At 34.6% G+C, this 15,727-nt stretch overlaps 1 protein-coding gene across 1 annotated transcript in view; it reads right to left on the reverse strand.

Moving 5' to 3' along the window:
- Nucleotides 1–361: 361 nt before the first annotated feature.
- LOC131425108 (zinc transporter ZIP1) overlaps nt 362–15,727 on the reverse strand; it is a 50,052-nt gene continuing 34,686 nt past the window's right edge. Inside the window, exon 2 of the mRNA XM_058586703.1 lies at nt 362–841. Within this exon, the coding sequence (XP_058442686.1) occupies nt 771–841 (71 nt within the window). The 3' untranslated portion in view covers nt 362–770. The remainder of the gene's footprint in view (nt 842–15,727) is intronic.

Consider the following 15,727-nt stretch of genomic DNA (forward strand, 5'->3'; position numbering starts at 1 on the left):
TGGAAGTGCTTTTAAGATTTTTCGCAAAAACCTGGACATACAACATTCTCAAACGGTCGCTTACAATCGCATAAAAGGATCAAAGCATCAATGATCCATAGAGCACTGGTTTGGTACTGTTTAGTTCACTAGTTTTTCGTTGGAACTGAGTAGAATATTGTCACTAGACGAAACATGGATCTACCATTTAACTTCGGAGTCGAATATCAATATTGGGAATGACGCACTTTGCTTTCAAATTTTTGCGTCAACCCCACCTTCTGTCACGTGCATGTTCCTAAAAACTAATCGTCGATCATTAATTTATTCACGCCCACGTTCAAGGTTTTCGGATGAACAGATTTTTATCAATATCAGTCTATCCAAACTGATTATCTTTAATCAAATAATTATAAAATGCTATTGCAAAATAAAATACATATCAAGTCTTGTTTTAGAAGAAGTATAGTTCCATCCTAACTACTGGTGGTTCACGTCAACTAATTGTCCTGGTACCGGAATGGTATTTTGTACACTATCTAATCTAAGCGTAATTTTAGCATTATATTAAAATTACACGAAGCTTCTATTTGTTCAGTTATTAGATAAAAATTTGTTTAAATTTGTTCTCTATCACAGCTGCAGTATTTCTGGCGTCGGCATATACTCTACTATAGTATTAACTAGCATCCCAAATCATTTGATCTTCATCATATAATTTGCCACATTCAACTCCTGCTGCTCCGGCGATCACTTGATTATTTATGGCATTCATTGATATTTGCTATTTGCTACTCATGGTCATGATTATGATCTCCATTATCACTAGATATACCATGACTGTGATTGTGACCATCTTTAGCTGAAAATAAATATATTCAATTAAAAAATAAATACATTAAAACTTTATCAATAAACTTAAAATGTATATTAAAAGTACAGTTTTATCGTATCCTTCACATGCTGTAGAAAAACTAGATAAAAGTCTATAATTTAGCTTTCGTTTCTTCCACCACAATAATTCGGAGAGTATTAATGAATTCAAGAGAATGTAAAATGAATAATGATCGATGATTGTTGTGAATATGATTCTTTTAGTTTAAAATTCTCTTTTTATATGATACATTCCAAAAATGGATTTGAACATAATACATTAGAAAATTAGTGTGAAAATCGTTTCACTAGACCAAAATAATAATCGAACTTAGTTCCAGTAGGCAGGTTCTGAATTCTGAAACTAAATTTAGGAATGGAATTCTGAAACTGAACTCAGGAATTAGATTATGAAATTGAATCCAGGAATTAAGGTCTAAGAACAGTGGGTTGCGTATAGATCTTGAGTCGACCACGTGGCTCCCTAGATTCCTTTTGCGTCTGTGTATTTAGAAGATTTTATTTCCCGAAATTCAAGCGGATAAAATGGCGACTGCATTGAAACTGTGTTTCACAGAAGAATATAAGACTTAGTTTTTTTCGCGACAACATATATGCTTCTAAGTACTAATCGTATCTAAACTAAATTCTCTAGACTTCGTCATGATAGATTTATGATATGAGCTTTAGAAGTCGAAATATTTGATGAACAAGTACAGGTATGCCATTCCAAGCATTCTAGTTTGCAGCGGTTCTCCAATCCAACTAGAACGGTACCACAGACTAACAGACATGACAGTATGAGTAAATTCTTATAAAAATAATTTTTCGTGATGCACTAGTTCCACCTACAATATAGGTGCGCGAACTATTTACTATCGGTACACCCCTTGTGTTATGTAATAGTTTTTTACTAGTTGGTTTCCCCTCGTTTGTCAACACCGATCAGCTGCTTGCAGGGATGCCTGATTTCATCATAATATTTGAAAATGAAACGTCACAATAAATTATTGGATTACGTTGATAATATATTTAACTTTTTCGCGATGTTGGGAGGTAACCATTTTATTTTCTCAACGTTGTTCATCTAGACTATTTTTTATTGTGTTGGTAATTTTCACCCGAAATTAAGTGGCGGCAGACCAGAAGCAAGTAAATATTATAACTAAATGAGTTCGATTTTGTATTGCGTTGGAGAATGAGAAGTAGGCACAATTATGTATATAGTTTTGGCAATATGTATAAAATCTGTATCCTTCAGTTCGGCAGTTCGATTTTACATCTCATCCAAGTCAGTCGATAAAACAAAACCGCTTACATTCGGGCCAGAAGAAACCAAGTACAGTATTGTGTAGTGAACAATAGAACGACCTCGACATGAGTGAACCAAAACGAACAAAAGCTACCGCCGACACGAAAGAATACAATTGTTGACTTCAAGCAGTGCAAAATTCGACCTTCGATTCGAGAACTTGAAGGTTTGCTTAAGGAGCAAATGCATCTTGACATTAAACGTGTGCATTTACTTCAATGCAATAAGACGAATAATGTTGTTTACATCCAGTTTTATAAAGAGTTGGATGCAATTCAATTCGCAAAAGACAATAACAATGTGCACTATGGGGAGTACGAGAACATTAAGTACAATATTCCAGTATATATGGAAGATAGTGCTATAGAAGTGCGTGTGCATGATCTTCCCTCAAGCGTCACCGATTCATATATTCGCAAAACTATGTTCCAATACGGAGAGATTCTCTCTATCGAAAAAGAAAAGCGGAAGAATTTTTTCCCCGGTATTCTAAATGGCGTACGTTTATTACGCATACACTTGAAGAGGCCTATACCTTCTTATGTGATTTTCGGTCAAGATACAAGAATTCCGTGCAAATCAATTGTTACCTATGACAATCAGATGGCCACATGTCAATATTGCCAAAAAGCTGTTCACTACGGTAAGCCATGTGATAAACTGGACGAGGAGACAACTACACCAAAGGACAACGGTGATTCCTTCACACCAACCCCAAGCAACCCCAGTACACCTGTGACAGCCACCAACAACAATGAATCATCCCCTTCAACGCATCCATCATCATCCCCTATAGAACAAAGTACACCAGCTGCAGTTAACAACTTACCCTCTAACCAACCAGCAATTGCAAGCAATGTACAACAAGGTGCATCTACAGCAACTAGCAACGAAAAGAAGACGGAAATCGACAACAATACCATCGCTGCGGCAATGGATGACGAGACGAACCACGAACGAAGTGCCCCTCAATCCTCGCAGGAGGGAAATGGAAGCTCCTCTCCCCCTAGAAAAAGGGTGATAACGAGATCCAACTCAAAAAAAAATTTATTTAAAAAATCGGCTCAATCGGCCACGTAAAGCTTGTACGCAAATAGGCCTGAATAAAAAATATCTTTTAAATAAAAAAAAATTGTATCCTTCATGAAATTCGCATTGACTTTTAAAAATCAATTCATTACAGATAATTCTGTAGGAATGGCAACTTTGTTGGTAAATGAAAAAAATAAACACAGTCTAGATGACAAACAGGATGTTTTTGATAGGGTAACGTCGCGCCATCATGACATATGCAATTACTGTCCCAACTAAAGGAATATTCGAAATGACCGTAAAAATGATTGAAGAATCTAATTTGAGTGTCCTGTCTGTTAGTCTGTGACGGTACACTCAATGAATCATTCTGAAAATTTCAAAGAATATTCTCAGTTAAACTGAACTTAAAATTTTGAAAAACTTACGTCTGAAACGTATTGTCAAAACAAAATCCAAAACCTGAAATTAAGTTCAGAACTCAGGTGGATCGGAATTTTGTTCCAGAATCCAATAAACAATCAGATCCCGAATTCAGATCCAAAATTCAGAAGCTGAATGCGATTACTGATAACCTGCTGTTGCTGATACTCGACACGACATTCGAAAACCGAATGAGCGTTTGAAGCTTTATACCATGTATAAGCTCTATTATTGAAGAAATGATAGTCGACCATGGTGAAACCTTTTATACTCGTCCAATTGAATATCGGGACTGATAAGGATTGTATCGATAAGTAGTTAGCAGCATTCAAACAGTTATTACTCTGAAATGGCTTAATTTTTTGCAGCGTGTTTTGCGGTGACATGTTTGTTTACATGTCAATAACAGCTGCGCAATCGATTGGTTTCGGTACGGTTTATCGTTTCAATGATGAGTCGAATTGATCCGGAAACGCGAAATAAAAATCTGCACACTTGGTGCTCAGAAAGTGGTGTCACGTACAACGAAATTGCAAAACGGGTGAAAGTGCACCAGTGTCAAAAATATTTTCGAGAAGTTCGGTAAGAACCTTTCCATGAAGGATTTGCCCCGATCCGGTAGGAAAACGGGTCCCAGCCAGGACGGCCGGGACTCAAAAGTGGTTGAGTACATCAGGAAAACCCCATCGGCGTCGACGCGGGATTTGGTAAAGCAGTTCAACACCAGCATCGGAATGATTCAACGGATCAAAGTTCGGAACTCCCTGAAAACGTACAAGAAACAGAAGGTGCCGAAAAAGTCCCTGGTACAGCAAGTTCAGTCCAAAACAAGAGCGCGAAAACTGTATAACCGGATTCTACAGAATAAAGACGGATGCATCCTGATCGACGACGAAACCTACGCCAAGGAAGACTCTCGAGCGCTGGCCGGATCGTAATATTATACGAAATCGGTGTACCAGGACCTGGACTATGCTGACACCACGATGGCGATGGAAAAGTTTGGACAGAAGGTGTTGGTCTGGCAAGCAATTTGTACCTGTGGTTTGCGGTCGTCGATTTTTTTTCACAAAGGGCACAATTAACGCCAAGGTGTACAAGGAAGAATGTTTGAAGAAGAGAATGCTGCCCCTGTACAGAAAGCATAAGGCTCCTCCTCTCTTCTGGCCGGATTTGGCTCCAGCCCACTACGCCAATTCTGTTCTACAGTGGTTGTCAATAACTAATGTACAATTTTCTTCAATATAATAAGTGAAATGCATAAAAATGTAATTTTTCTACAATATATCGAAAACTGATGTCAAAATATGTTTTTTTTTTTTCGCTTTTTTATTCAATAATCAATGTTGCTAACTACTTTTCGATACACTCCTTATGTACCTGACTACCTCAAAACCGTCGTCGCAGATACGAGAATGGCGCTTGCGACGAGAAAGCGTGATGATTGTTTAAAAATAAACCTGTTTTAATCCACTTAGTGGTGTAATGATGCCTTTCTCATATTAATCATTTTATCCTATATATTACAGAAGGAATTCCCCGAAATACTACAATATAAGAAATTTTAGAAAAAAGTTCTGCAAATGCCTGTCTCATGTTACTAGTATTCTCAGCAATATTATTGTGTTATTCTAGAAAAAGAAACTGCTCATTGAATAGAAACAGGAAAGTTCATTCGGGCGCAAACTAGCAAAGCCTAAACATCAAAATATTTTCGAAACAAAAAAGTTAAAATGTTGTATAAGTTTCCCAGGAAAGGATAAACCTGTGCATTTTCTTCAATTATTCCAGGCCAAGTATGCATAAAAAATACTCGAAACAAGACTTTTGCTATTTTCGACAAAGTAAATTACTTTCAATAGTTCTAGAACTTTGTAGAAGAAACCATTTTCCGATCTCTTCAGTAAAAAAAAGTTATGGTAATGTTTTTTGTTGAAGTAGGCCATGAACAATTAGTGATAGAATCCGATTACGCGGTATATATTTGTAAAATATTTCTCGAAAGCAACTATATGCAGTGAGGTAAAACTTCATTTCAATCGAATATTATTACATGAAAATGAAATTTATGGTAATTGACTGTCAACATATCCCTTCTGATTCATTTTGCTTTTCTTGCCGAAACTCCCAGAATTCATTGTCAATTGTCATTAACCGTACCTAGTCACCTGAAGTTTTGCTTACTCAATTTATAGTGCCAAGTAGTCTACCTGTTTCATTGTCTTTCTTGTCTTCACTGTGGGTAGTGAGCAAGTGCGAATGAATAGACATAAATATCAACTCGATAGCACAAAACTCTCTCCGACCGTAATGATAAATAAAGGGTTGCGGTTCTCATTTGAGTTTTCAATTATCACCAGCAAGTTAAAATCCATAATTTCGATTGTTTGAAATGTATTGAGATGTGTTTCGAAATATTAAAAATGAAAACTGAAAGAGAGGTCAATTAATTTATGTTTATTTTGTAATTGATATTTAAGTTATTATAGCTGGTTTACCTTTTATTCATTTTCTTGAGTCAATTCGAATGTTTACATGAACCTCACTTGAAGGCTGCTCTCTCATTCAATTGTAAGAGATATTTTTTTACTTCAAAAGATAAACTGAGCTTTGGTAGAAAGAGTAACGAATGAAGGACGAATTCGGTGCGACAGCGAAGATTGTGTGTTAGAATGTAAAGTTTACTTGAATTGAATGAAGTTTTACAGCACTGACTATATGCATTGAAAGAACGGTTTGGCAGCTACTGAATTAAGTACCACCGAGCGTTGCGAAGAAAAATAAGTTCCATTTGGAAGAGTTTGACCACTATATCCGGTACTTCCGGCATTGTATTCCGGGAACCGATATATTCGAAGTAAGTTTGTGTACAAGACTTGTAAACTAGAGGAATTAATTTATTATTTTTGAAAAATTAGTCAATCTACATCTTTTACTATGAAGGCAAACTTTTGAATTGTAATTTATTTCACTCATTACCCTATAATACCGGAACCGTGAGTCAGATCCAGAAATTTTTTTTTTAACTCTATGGGTTCAGCCACTTGGGAGAAAAGTGGCCAGTTTGTGCCATTTTTCGCACATTTTTCATTGTAATTCCGGAACCGGAAGTCAGATCCATACCGAATTTACAAAAGAAAAATCTTTTGGACAACAGTACCTTTCAATCGAGTCTAAGTTTGCCAAAATCGGTTCAGCCATATCGGAGAAAAGTGAATGCTTATTTTTCTCACATATACACAGACATTTTGCGTACTCCGGGCCTTGGTTCAAATGTCAGTTTTCACAGTGATTTTATAGTCTTTCTATATAAAAAAGGTTAAAAAACTTATTTATTGCTATCCCACACTGTTGAAAATTTAATCATAAATTGCTGATCATATTTCTGATGACATGGAGAAAGAATCAGGTCTTCTGAGAGAGAGAGGGGAGAATCCTACCGGGATCGATAAAGGCCCGACAATTTGAAGATAAAAAAATATTAAAAATAAAGAATATTTGTCATGTGAATTATTTTGTGTCAACTTTATGTCCTTGAAAATCTCCAAATTCGACTATATTCATGTATATTATATTGGAGTCCCCCCGGGCCCAGATTTTTTCTCGCCGACCCTGAAAAAAAATTATTGCGTCTAGTACAACTTGAGAAATTCATGATTAAGTTCTATCCACTCTTCCGCAGGGCGAATTTTGAAAAGGCGCCCTATACTAAAGTAAAGTAAGATGTATTCACGTCTACAACATAGAATCATGTCGATACCAAGTGTACCTTACGGTTGAGGTATAACATAGTGAAAAATAATCGAATTCGATAAGAATCGATACTTTTTTAAGAGTACAGATACTTTCTACGCAACTCAAAGGGGATCATAAGGGTAATTATGCAAGAACACTGTAGTAAGTTTCACTGAAAAGGGGAGTTCAATGTAAATTTCTAGAAGAAATGAAACTTCTTGATGAGAAAAGATACTACTTTTCCTTCAGAAGGAATTATAAGGATATTGTAAAGTAGAGGGAGTGTAGCAGATATCCCAGACATCGGAGGTGCAAGCTCATATTGATCGGATTTGACAAGAAATGGTACTTCTTGACGAGCACCTGCCTAAACCAATTTGTGCAGATTCCTGAAAAGTGTCCTTAACAAAGAGAGGTAAAACTGATATATCCGAAACGGTGTGACCTAGACGTTTGGTATATTTGACAAAGTAAATTATCTTTAATAGTTCTAAAACTTTGTAGAAGAGAAAAATTTTGTATCTCTTCAGAAAAAAGTTATGGTTATATTTTTGGTCAAAGTAGGCCATGAACAATTAGGGATAGAATCAAAGTACGCGGTATATGTTTGCAAATAATTTCTTAAAAGCAACTATATGCATTAAAAGAACGGTTTGGCAGCTACTGATTTATGTCCACGTTTTTATTGATTCGAACCACTGTGCGTCACTTAATTTGGATAGCATAATACAGGGTGATTTTTTAAGAGCTTGAGAACTTTTTTAAACAATAAAACGCATAAAATTTGCAAAATCTCATCGGTTCTTTATTTTAAACGTTAGATTGGTACATGACATTTACTTTTTGAAGATAATTTCATTTAAATGTTGACCGCGGCTGCGTCTTAGATGGTCCATTCGGAAAGTCCGCTTTTTTATCGACAAATTTTGTTCAGCGATGAGGCTCATTTCTGGTTGAACGGCTACGTAAATAAGCAAAATTGCCGCATTTGGAGTGAAGAGCAACCAGAAGCCGTTCAAGAACTGCCCATGCATCCCGAAAAATGCACTGTTTGGTGTGGTTTGTACGCTGGTGGAATCATTGGACCGTATTTTTTCAAAGATGCTGTTGGACGCAACGTTACAGTGAATGGCGATCGCTATCGTTCGATGCTAACAAACTTTTTGTTGCCAAAAATGGAAGAACTGAACTTGGTTGACATGTGGTTTCAACAAGATGGCGCTACATGCCACACAGCTCGCGATTCTATGGCCATTTTGAGGGAAAACTTCGGAGAACAATTCATCTCAAGAAATGGACCGGTAAGTTGGCCACCAAGATCATGCGATTTGACGCCTTTAGACTATTTTTTGTGGGGCTACGTCAAGTCTAAAGTCTACAGAAATAAGCCAGTAACTATTCCAGCTTTGGAAGACAACATTTCCGAAGAAATTCGGGCTATTCCGGCCGAAATGTTCGAAAAAGTTGCCCAAAATTGGACTTTCCGAATGGACCACCTAAGACGCAGCCGCGGTCAACATTTAAATGAAATTATCTTCAAAAAGTAAATGTCATGTACCAATCTAACGTTTAAAATAAAGAACCGATGAGATTTTGCAAATTTTATGCGTTTTATTGTTTAAAAAAGTTCTCAAGCTCTTAAAAAATCACCCTATATAAAAGAATGATAATACATCGAAAAACAACCGTAATAGATTTCTGTTTATTTACTGCATCGGAGAATGGTTCAAAAGCGTGAAGCACGACCGTCAATATTTGGTCGTTCCGCTGAAAACAACCCATATCGTCGTAAAACACGAACACTTAAAACGGGCGTGACTACTGAGGATCATGAACAAAAAACGGCATCAAGTTCTAAACGGTATACTACCCAAAGGTACTGTAAATTACAGAGAAAAAAAATTGATTTGTGCTTTACCAAAGTATTGGAACTGCACAATGAAATTGTGAGCAGTCTTTTGTATCTTGAAGTGCACATCGACAAAGAAGTAGTTTATGAACGCATTCTCCAAAAGGTGTATATACATATATATATATATATATATATATATATATATATATATATATATATATATATATATATATATATATATATATATATATATATATATATATATATATATATATATATATATATATATATATATATATATATATATATATATATATATATATATATATATACATATATATATATATATATATATATATATATATATATATATATATATATATATATATATATGCGTAGAGCGTCGGTAAAAGTTTATCATGGAAAGTATTCGTGATAATCGATATATTACACTGATATATTTTAAAGCATAAAGCAATTGTACTTATTTTCTTATGATTCTGCTATCTAAAAGAAACAAGTTCCGAATCAAGATTTTCATAGATTAAACTTACGACATTCTTATTCATTATCAATAGTATCAAACGTACATGATCGTTGCATGGCTAGTACTACTGACACTAAGAATCCTTCCAGGTTGGGACTCGACCATACGACCACTGCTTGTAAGATCAGCGCCCTATGCATTGACCCGCGAATCCTATTTAATAGGTTTCAGACGACTTGATATACCATCAACGTTGCGTCGTTCTAAGAAATAGGTATTTTTACGTATCTTGCATAAAGATGTCGTTAAAGTTGTATACAACATATTTTGATTTCGAACCGGAAACAAATGACTGATGAAATGTGTCCTGTTTTTCAAACGTACATTAATGCGAGAATCGTAAGCGCAAATTCCAGCAAACGATACATTCAGGCCCGTACCCAGGATTTCGTTTCGGGAGGGGCCCAAAGATAAAAAATAATGTTACTGAAGATTGCTTATGTACCTAATTCTCGGTGTGCCTTTCACGGGTGTTTTTAACAGACTTTTCCACTGAAACTGTTATTGTGTTATATTTCTTTACGTTCATTGTCTTGTTATTTCTGCAACCTTCTTAATAATTATATATCTGTTTTTGATTTCGGGAGGGGCCCGAGCCCCTCGCCCCCCCCCCCCCCCTCTGGGTACGTGACTACATTCTCGGATATAACTGCTACTTATTATGTCATTCATGATACACACCACCTCATACTTGTCGGTGATAAGAATAGGATGTGACTATGTTTCGTTATTTTCTGAATGAATCATCAAACGTGTTCTGAATAAATTGAATATGATTTTATAAACTATTCTTTGAATCTTACTTTTACTTACGACTCACGTACGTTTTATCCGTAATTAGTCGATCTCGCCAGCCACAAAACATAAATATGACTTACGGAACGCTCTAATCTTTTAGTTGATATGGATGACAAAACGACCATATTCATTCAACTCGCTAATTTGGTTATTCAAACATGTTTTTTTCTTCTGTTGTCCCATACATGAATGTATGACGCTCAAAAACGATTGGAACTGCTCACTTTTCGATATGTGATGTTCATCCAAATTGTCACCAGTATGCAAATTAATTTGTCTGATATACATTCTAAGTGTGTAGTGCCCCCTATTCCATACATTCCATTATTTATTCTATACATTTCATCGATACTCTTCAAAGAAGCAAAATTTTACCCAAAACAAATATTTCTGCAAACAAAACAATTGATAGCCTAAAACCGTAAAATGTTGTTCAAAAGAATATTAAACTTATCTAATAGTGATTCTGGAAACGCAAACACGACTCATGATTGGAACAATAGGAATTATTTTTGTGTTAAGATTTCACTTATACAGTAACACATGATTTGTGGTTTGAAATAAAATCACGAACTGTTTCTTAATCATTATACTGTGCACAGTTTTCACTCTTATGCTTCGAACGCATTTCGCTGTTGATTTTTTCGTCATCGCATCGTTGATAGTTGACGAACTTGACAAACACGATAAATTATCCTAAATATTTCTAATTCGAATAACATACTTCTCTAGCCCTACTTTGAATTGATAACAGCTGAGGAAAACAATTTGTTTTTGGGCTGATGATGATAATAATAATTGTAATGATAATAAATTCTCTGCATAATGAAATGTAAAATGCGAGATATTACTTATGTTATAGGTAGTTTAGTAATTCAGCAGTTCAACAGACCTACATATGTTTATTGACTCTGGCAGACGTGCAAAACTGCCTAGCAAGGATTTGCGTGGGTTTGGCATAGTTCTTTCTGTCTGCATTGTTCTGCCTTGGCATAACATTCCTTTTGTTTCCTATCTGTTTCAACAGATTTCGCAACCGATTCAGCTAAACGAAAGACAAGCTAGTAATACGAGAATTATCTGAGAAACATATTAAACTCAATCAGTTATGACGTAAGACATAGTTGGTAGATAAAAACAATCCTGTTATTCCATTTCAAAGTTGGCAGTTTGATTAGAAATAAACATAACATTGATGTGTGAATAAATATACAGAAACTATGTTGTATTGAACTGAGTTATATGCCTATTTGTCAAGCAATTGAATTTTTCTATGCAAAACTTAAATGGTGAATTCGAAAATAAAGTTGAATTCTGAAACAATATTGCAAAAATCTAGAAAAGTTTTAATGGAAAAATTAGATAAATATAAAAATGGGTCACTTTATGTAAGCATCAATAAATCCATTAATTAAGTGCTGGATTGAACTAATCTGTCAAGCAAGCATACTCAAAGAACACATATATTAAAAATAACCCAAGCAAGAACACATTCCATATGAACCGCAACCGGAATGAAGAGAGATAATTACTTGGTCAAATATTTTCACAAGATAATCAAACAGGTCTTTTATAGACATAGACCATTCGCGCATGAAAGTGATAACTCAATCGATATTTCATGGATACCCCTAATCAAAAATAGACTCCGATAAAGGTGAATAGACCAGAATTAACCGAGTTCACATAGGTTTTATATTTAGGCTAAATTATTAAAGTCGTACAGGTTATGCAAAAATAAACTTATTTGTTCTTATTCAATATTCAAAGAAAAGTTTTTTGAAGAATCCCTTAGCTATTTTAATGAAAGCCTGAGTTAAAAGAGAAAGGCTTAATTACACCACTAGGTAGTTTAAAACCGCCTTTCTCATGTAGAAAGAATATCACAGTGAAAACTGACTTTTCAACCAAGACCCGGAGGGCCGAGTGCCACATACCCTTTGACTCTGCTCGACAAACTGAGCAAATGTGTGTGTGTGCATGCATATAACAAAAATATGCACTCACTTTTCTAAGAGATGGCTGAATCGATTTTCACAAACTAAGATTTAAATGAAAGGGGTCATGGTCCCATAGCTTGCTATTGAATTTTTTCCCGATTCGACTTCGGGTTTCGGAGTTGCATGGTAATATGTGAAAATTAGAGAAAGAGTGTGCTCTTAACTTTCTCTGAAACAGCTCAACCGATTTTCACAAACTAAGGTTCAAATGAAATGCCTATAGTTTCCTAAAAATTTGTAAACATTTTATCCGGATCCGACTTCCGGTTCCTTAACTAAAGCGTGATAAGTAAAAAATTACACATTTCATTAGTATTTTTTCATGAACATTGGTCAAAAACAGGTACAAATTCCATAAAACTGTCTGATAAATTCTTCTAGTTTGCAGAGCTTGTTATTTTGTGGGCATGAAAACTCAATTCGGTACTACTGGTCCCAACTTTTCCTGTTCCGGAAGCACCGAACCGATTTTCACAAATCTTGATTTGAATTAAAGCTCATATCATCTTTGAAATTTCATCCGGATCCGACCTACGGTTCCACAGTTACAGGGCGATGAGTGTCAAAGTTTTCAAACGCCATATAGAATAAAAATATGTACAACACCGATACGTGCAACGTGAAGAAGAAAACACAAAACGAACGATGCGTGCTTTGTTCTATTTCGTACACGCTATGAAGAAGATGAAACGGTTACGGATGTCTACTAGTAGTGTGTGATATTGGTAAAAGACGGTACTGCGGTTGATAAAAATGTTAGCTATTTTATGATAAGTGCGACCGAGAGAAAAAAAGAATGTAAAGCCGGTGTAAAATATTATATCATTTATTTTACAGAACAAGAAATAATATGAAAGAATGTCAATGAATTGAAGTTTATTTGAAGTGTAGTGCAGTAATACCGTGCTGGTGGTGTAGTGACGTCAATAATAATAATAATAATAATAATAATAATAATAATAATAATAATAATAATAATAATAATAATAATAATAATAATAATAATAATAATAATAATCCTACTACATGTTTTATGCTGCTGATTCATGCTCTTTAATTTGACATATGCAGAAGTAACAGAAACGCAGGTTCGTTTCGTTTAATTGGTTTAATCGAAATTGAGCATAAGATAGTAAGTCTAGGTTTAACTAGGTTCAAAACTTCAAAACTTCGGATATTCCGGTCATCGGAATCCGGCTTCGGAAGAATTAGAAAAGGTGATTAAAAACTGCAAATCACCAAACTTTCACAAACTTGTAGGTTCAAAGGAAAAGTCTTACAGTTTCATACGAAATTCCTAAATTTGTTGTGAATACTACTTCCAGTTCCGAAACTACAGGGTAAACAGGATTTGTAGAGTTTGCTAGATTAAGTCCGAACAAACTTTTCTATTTCTATCCAATGAACAGTTGTTTTTGCGAGTTCCACAATAATATTTATGATGTTATAAGTAATATGAGAAAGGCATCATTACACCACTAGGTGGAATGAAACAGGTTTTTGTTTATTTTTCCAGATATGATTGAAGCATTGTTACCAATATTTTATAGTATCTAGTGCATTATCAGGATGGACTTTTCAGGGTAAAGGGTGCGTATTGCCTCGGGGGCAAATTTTACTATATCTTCTTCTAACTCTAAAAACCTATTCCTTATCCACCTTATCTAGTGGTGTGATAATGCCTTTATCGTTCATTGATACAGTCTCATTAAAATATTTTTTGATTTTTTATTGAGATAATTACTGACACTAATTTGAGCTCATTTTTGAAACCAATTTGTTCAGATTGATTCGGGTAGTTTGCAAAAGCATGCTTCAGCGTTTATGTCACATTTTACAATACATTTGAATGTGATCATAGGTCACAATCTGGTATAATTATACGGATCGAAAAAAAAATTATCTTGTTGATTACGTCGTCATATCTTCAAAGCTTGCTATGTTAGCCATATTGTCTTCGAAATCGAAACAGCCAAATTTTAGTCTCTAACAAGGCTAAACTTATCAATTTCGGTTAATCCATGTAGGTTAAGGGCTCCCTATTTCATCTCATTTGTAAGGACGTTACCTTAAAAACCTTGTTTAGCCACTAAAATCACTACGATTTTTTTCATATTTCTGCTTAATTTGCCTTGCTTCATACTGGGAATTCATTCACATTCCTTGGAAATTAAATAATATTAAAAATTCAGCTAAAAACACTTCTGATATGTTCATTACCGTGCTCCTAATTTCATCACAAAGGTTTTATATTCATCCTATCGTTGGTCCTTTATTCATCCCATACATTAGCAATGGCCACAGCAGTCACAACCAAAAAATTGCACTATTACACTCTCAGGTTCAAAATGTCAGAATTTTTCTTAAAAAGACCTAATGCCAACTATGAGACAACACACGATATTTTTAGAAACAGTTTGGAATCATTTCGACGTTTAAATTTTTTTTTGATCGTTTTCGTTACCTTTCGTTTTAATTTTAAAATTTTACTGTGCAGTTAATTAGGAGAACGTAGAAAAAACAATAAAAAAAGAATTGTTACTATTCGGGCATAAGCCCTCCTAAAAACAAAATGCAGAACTAGAAATGCCATTTATACAGATTTATCTGTATTGTATAGATTTTGCGTTCGCATAATTCAAATCAGATTATAGATTTTATACAGATTTTCTAAATTTAATAAAGATTTGTAAAGGTTCATAAAAAGTGAGAAGTAAAAAGTTAGACTTTTCTCTCTGAGTATCTGTTAGTATTTGATTGCAGTACTTCTTTGAAAGTTTATTAATCAACGGACAAATCACATGTTAAAATGGAAATCTTTTGTGCAAATATTTGATGATGAACACTGATAAACTTTTATATTAAAATTCTCAACCAATTTGAACTGATTCATTTTATTAGTAAAAACAGATAGGGCAGATACATATTTTCTATGAAAATATCTGGCATCTCTGTACACAGCTGATGAGACATACACACTTAACAGTGTTATGTTAACGTATGTCGGAAAGAAACCATTGCTACTACATTTGACACAATGTTTATTTCATTAGTATTTAACACGCTCTTTCTGGTAATATTCGAAGCCGAAAAAGTTTTATTGAGATATAAATATCAACAATATATTTAAACTATTGTTACGGATACCAAAAAAAAACTTGTTGATGATAATTTGA

Source organism: Malaya genurostris, chromosome 1 (assembly GCF_030247185.1).
Source record: "Malaya genurostris strain Urasoe2022 chromosome 1, Malgen_1.1, whole genome shotgun sequence".
Classification (NCBI taxonomy): domain Eukaryota; kingdom Metazoa; phylum Arthropoda; class Insecta; order Diptera; family Culicidae; genus Malaya; species Malaya genurostris.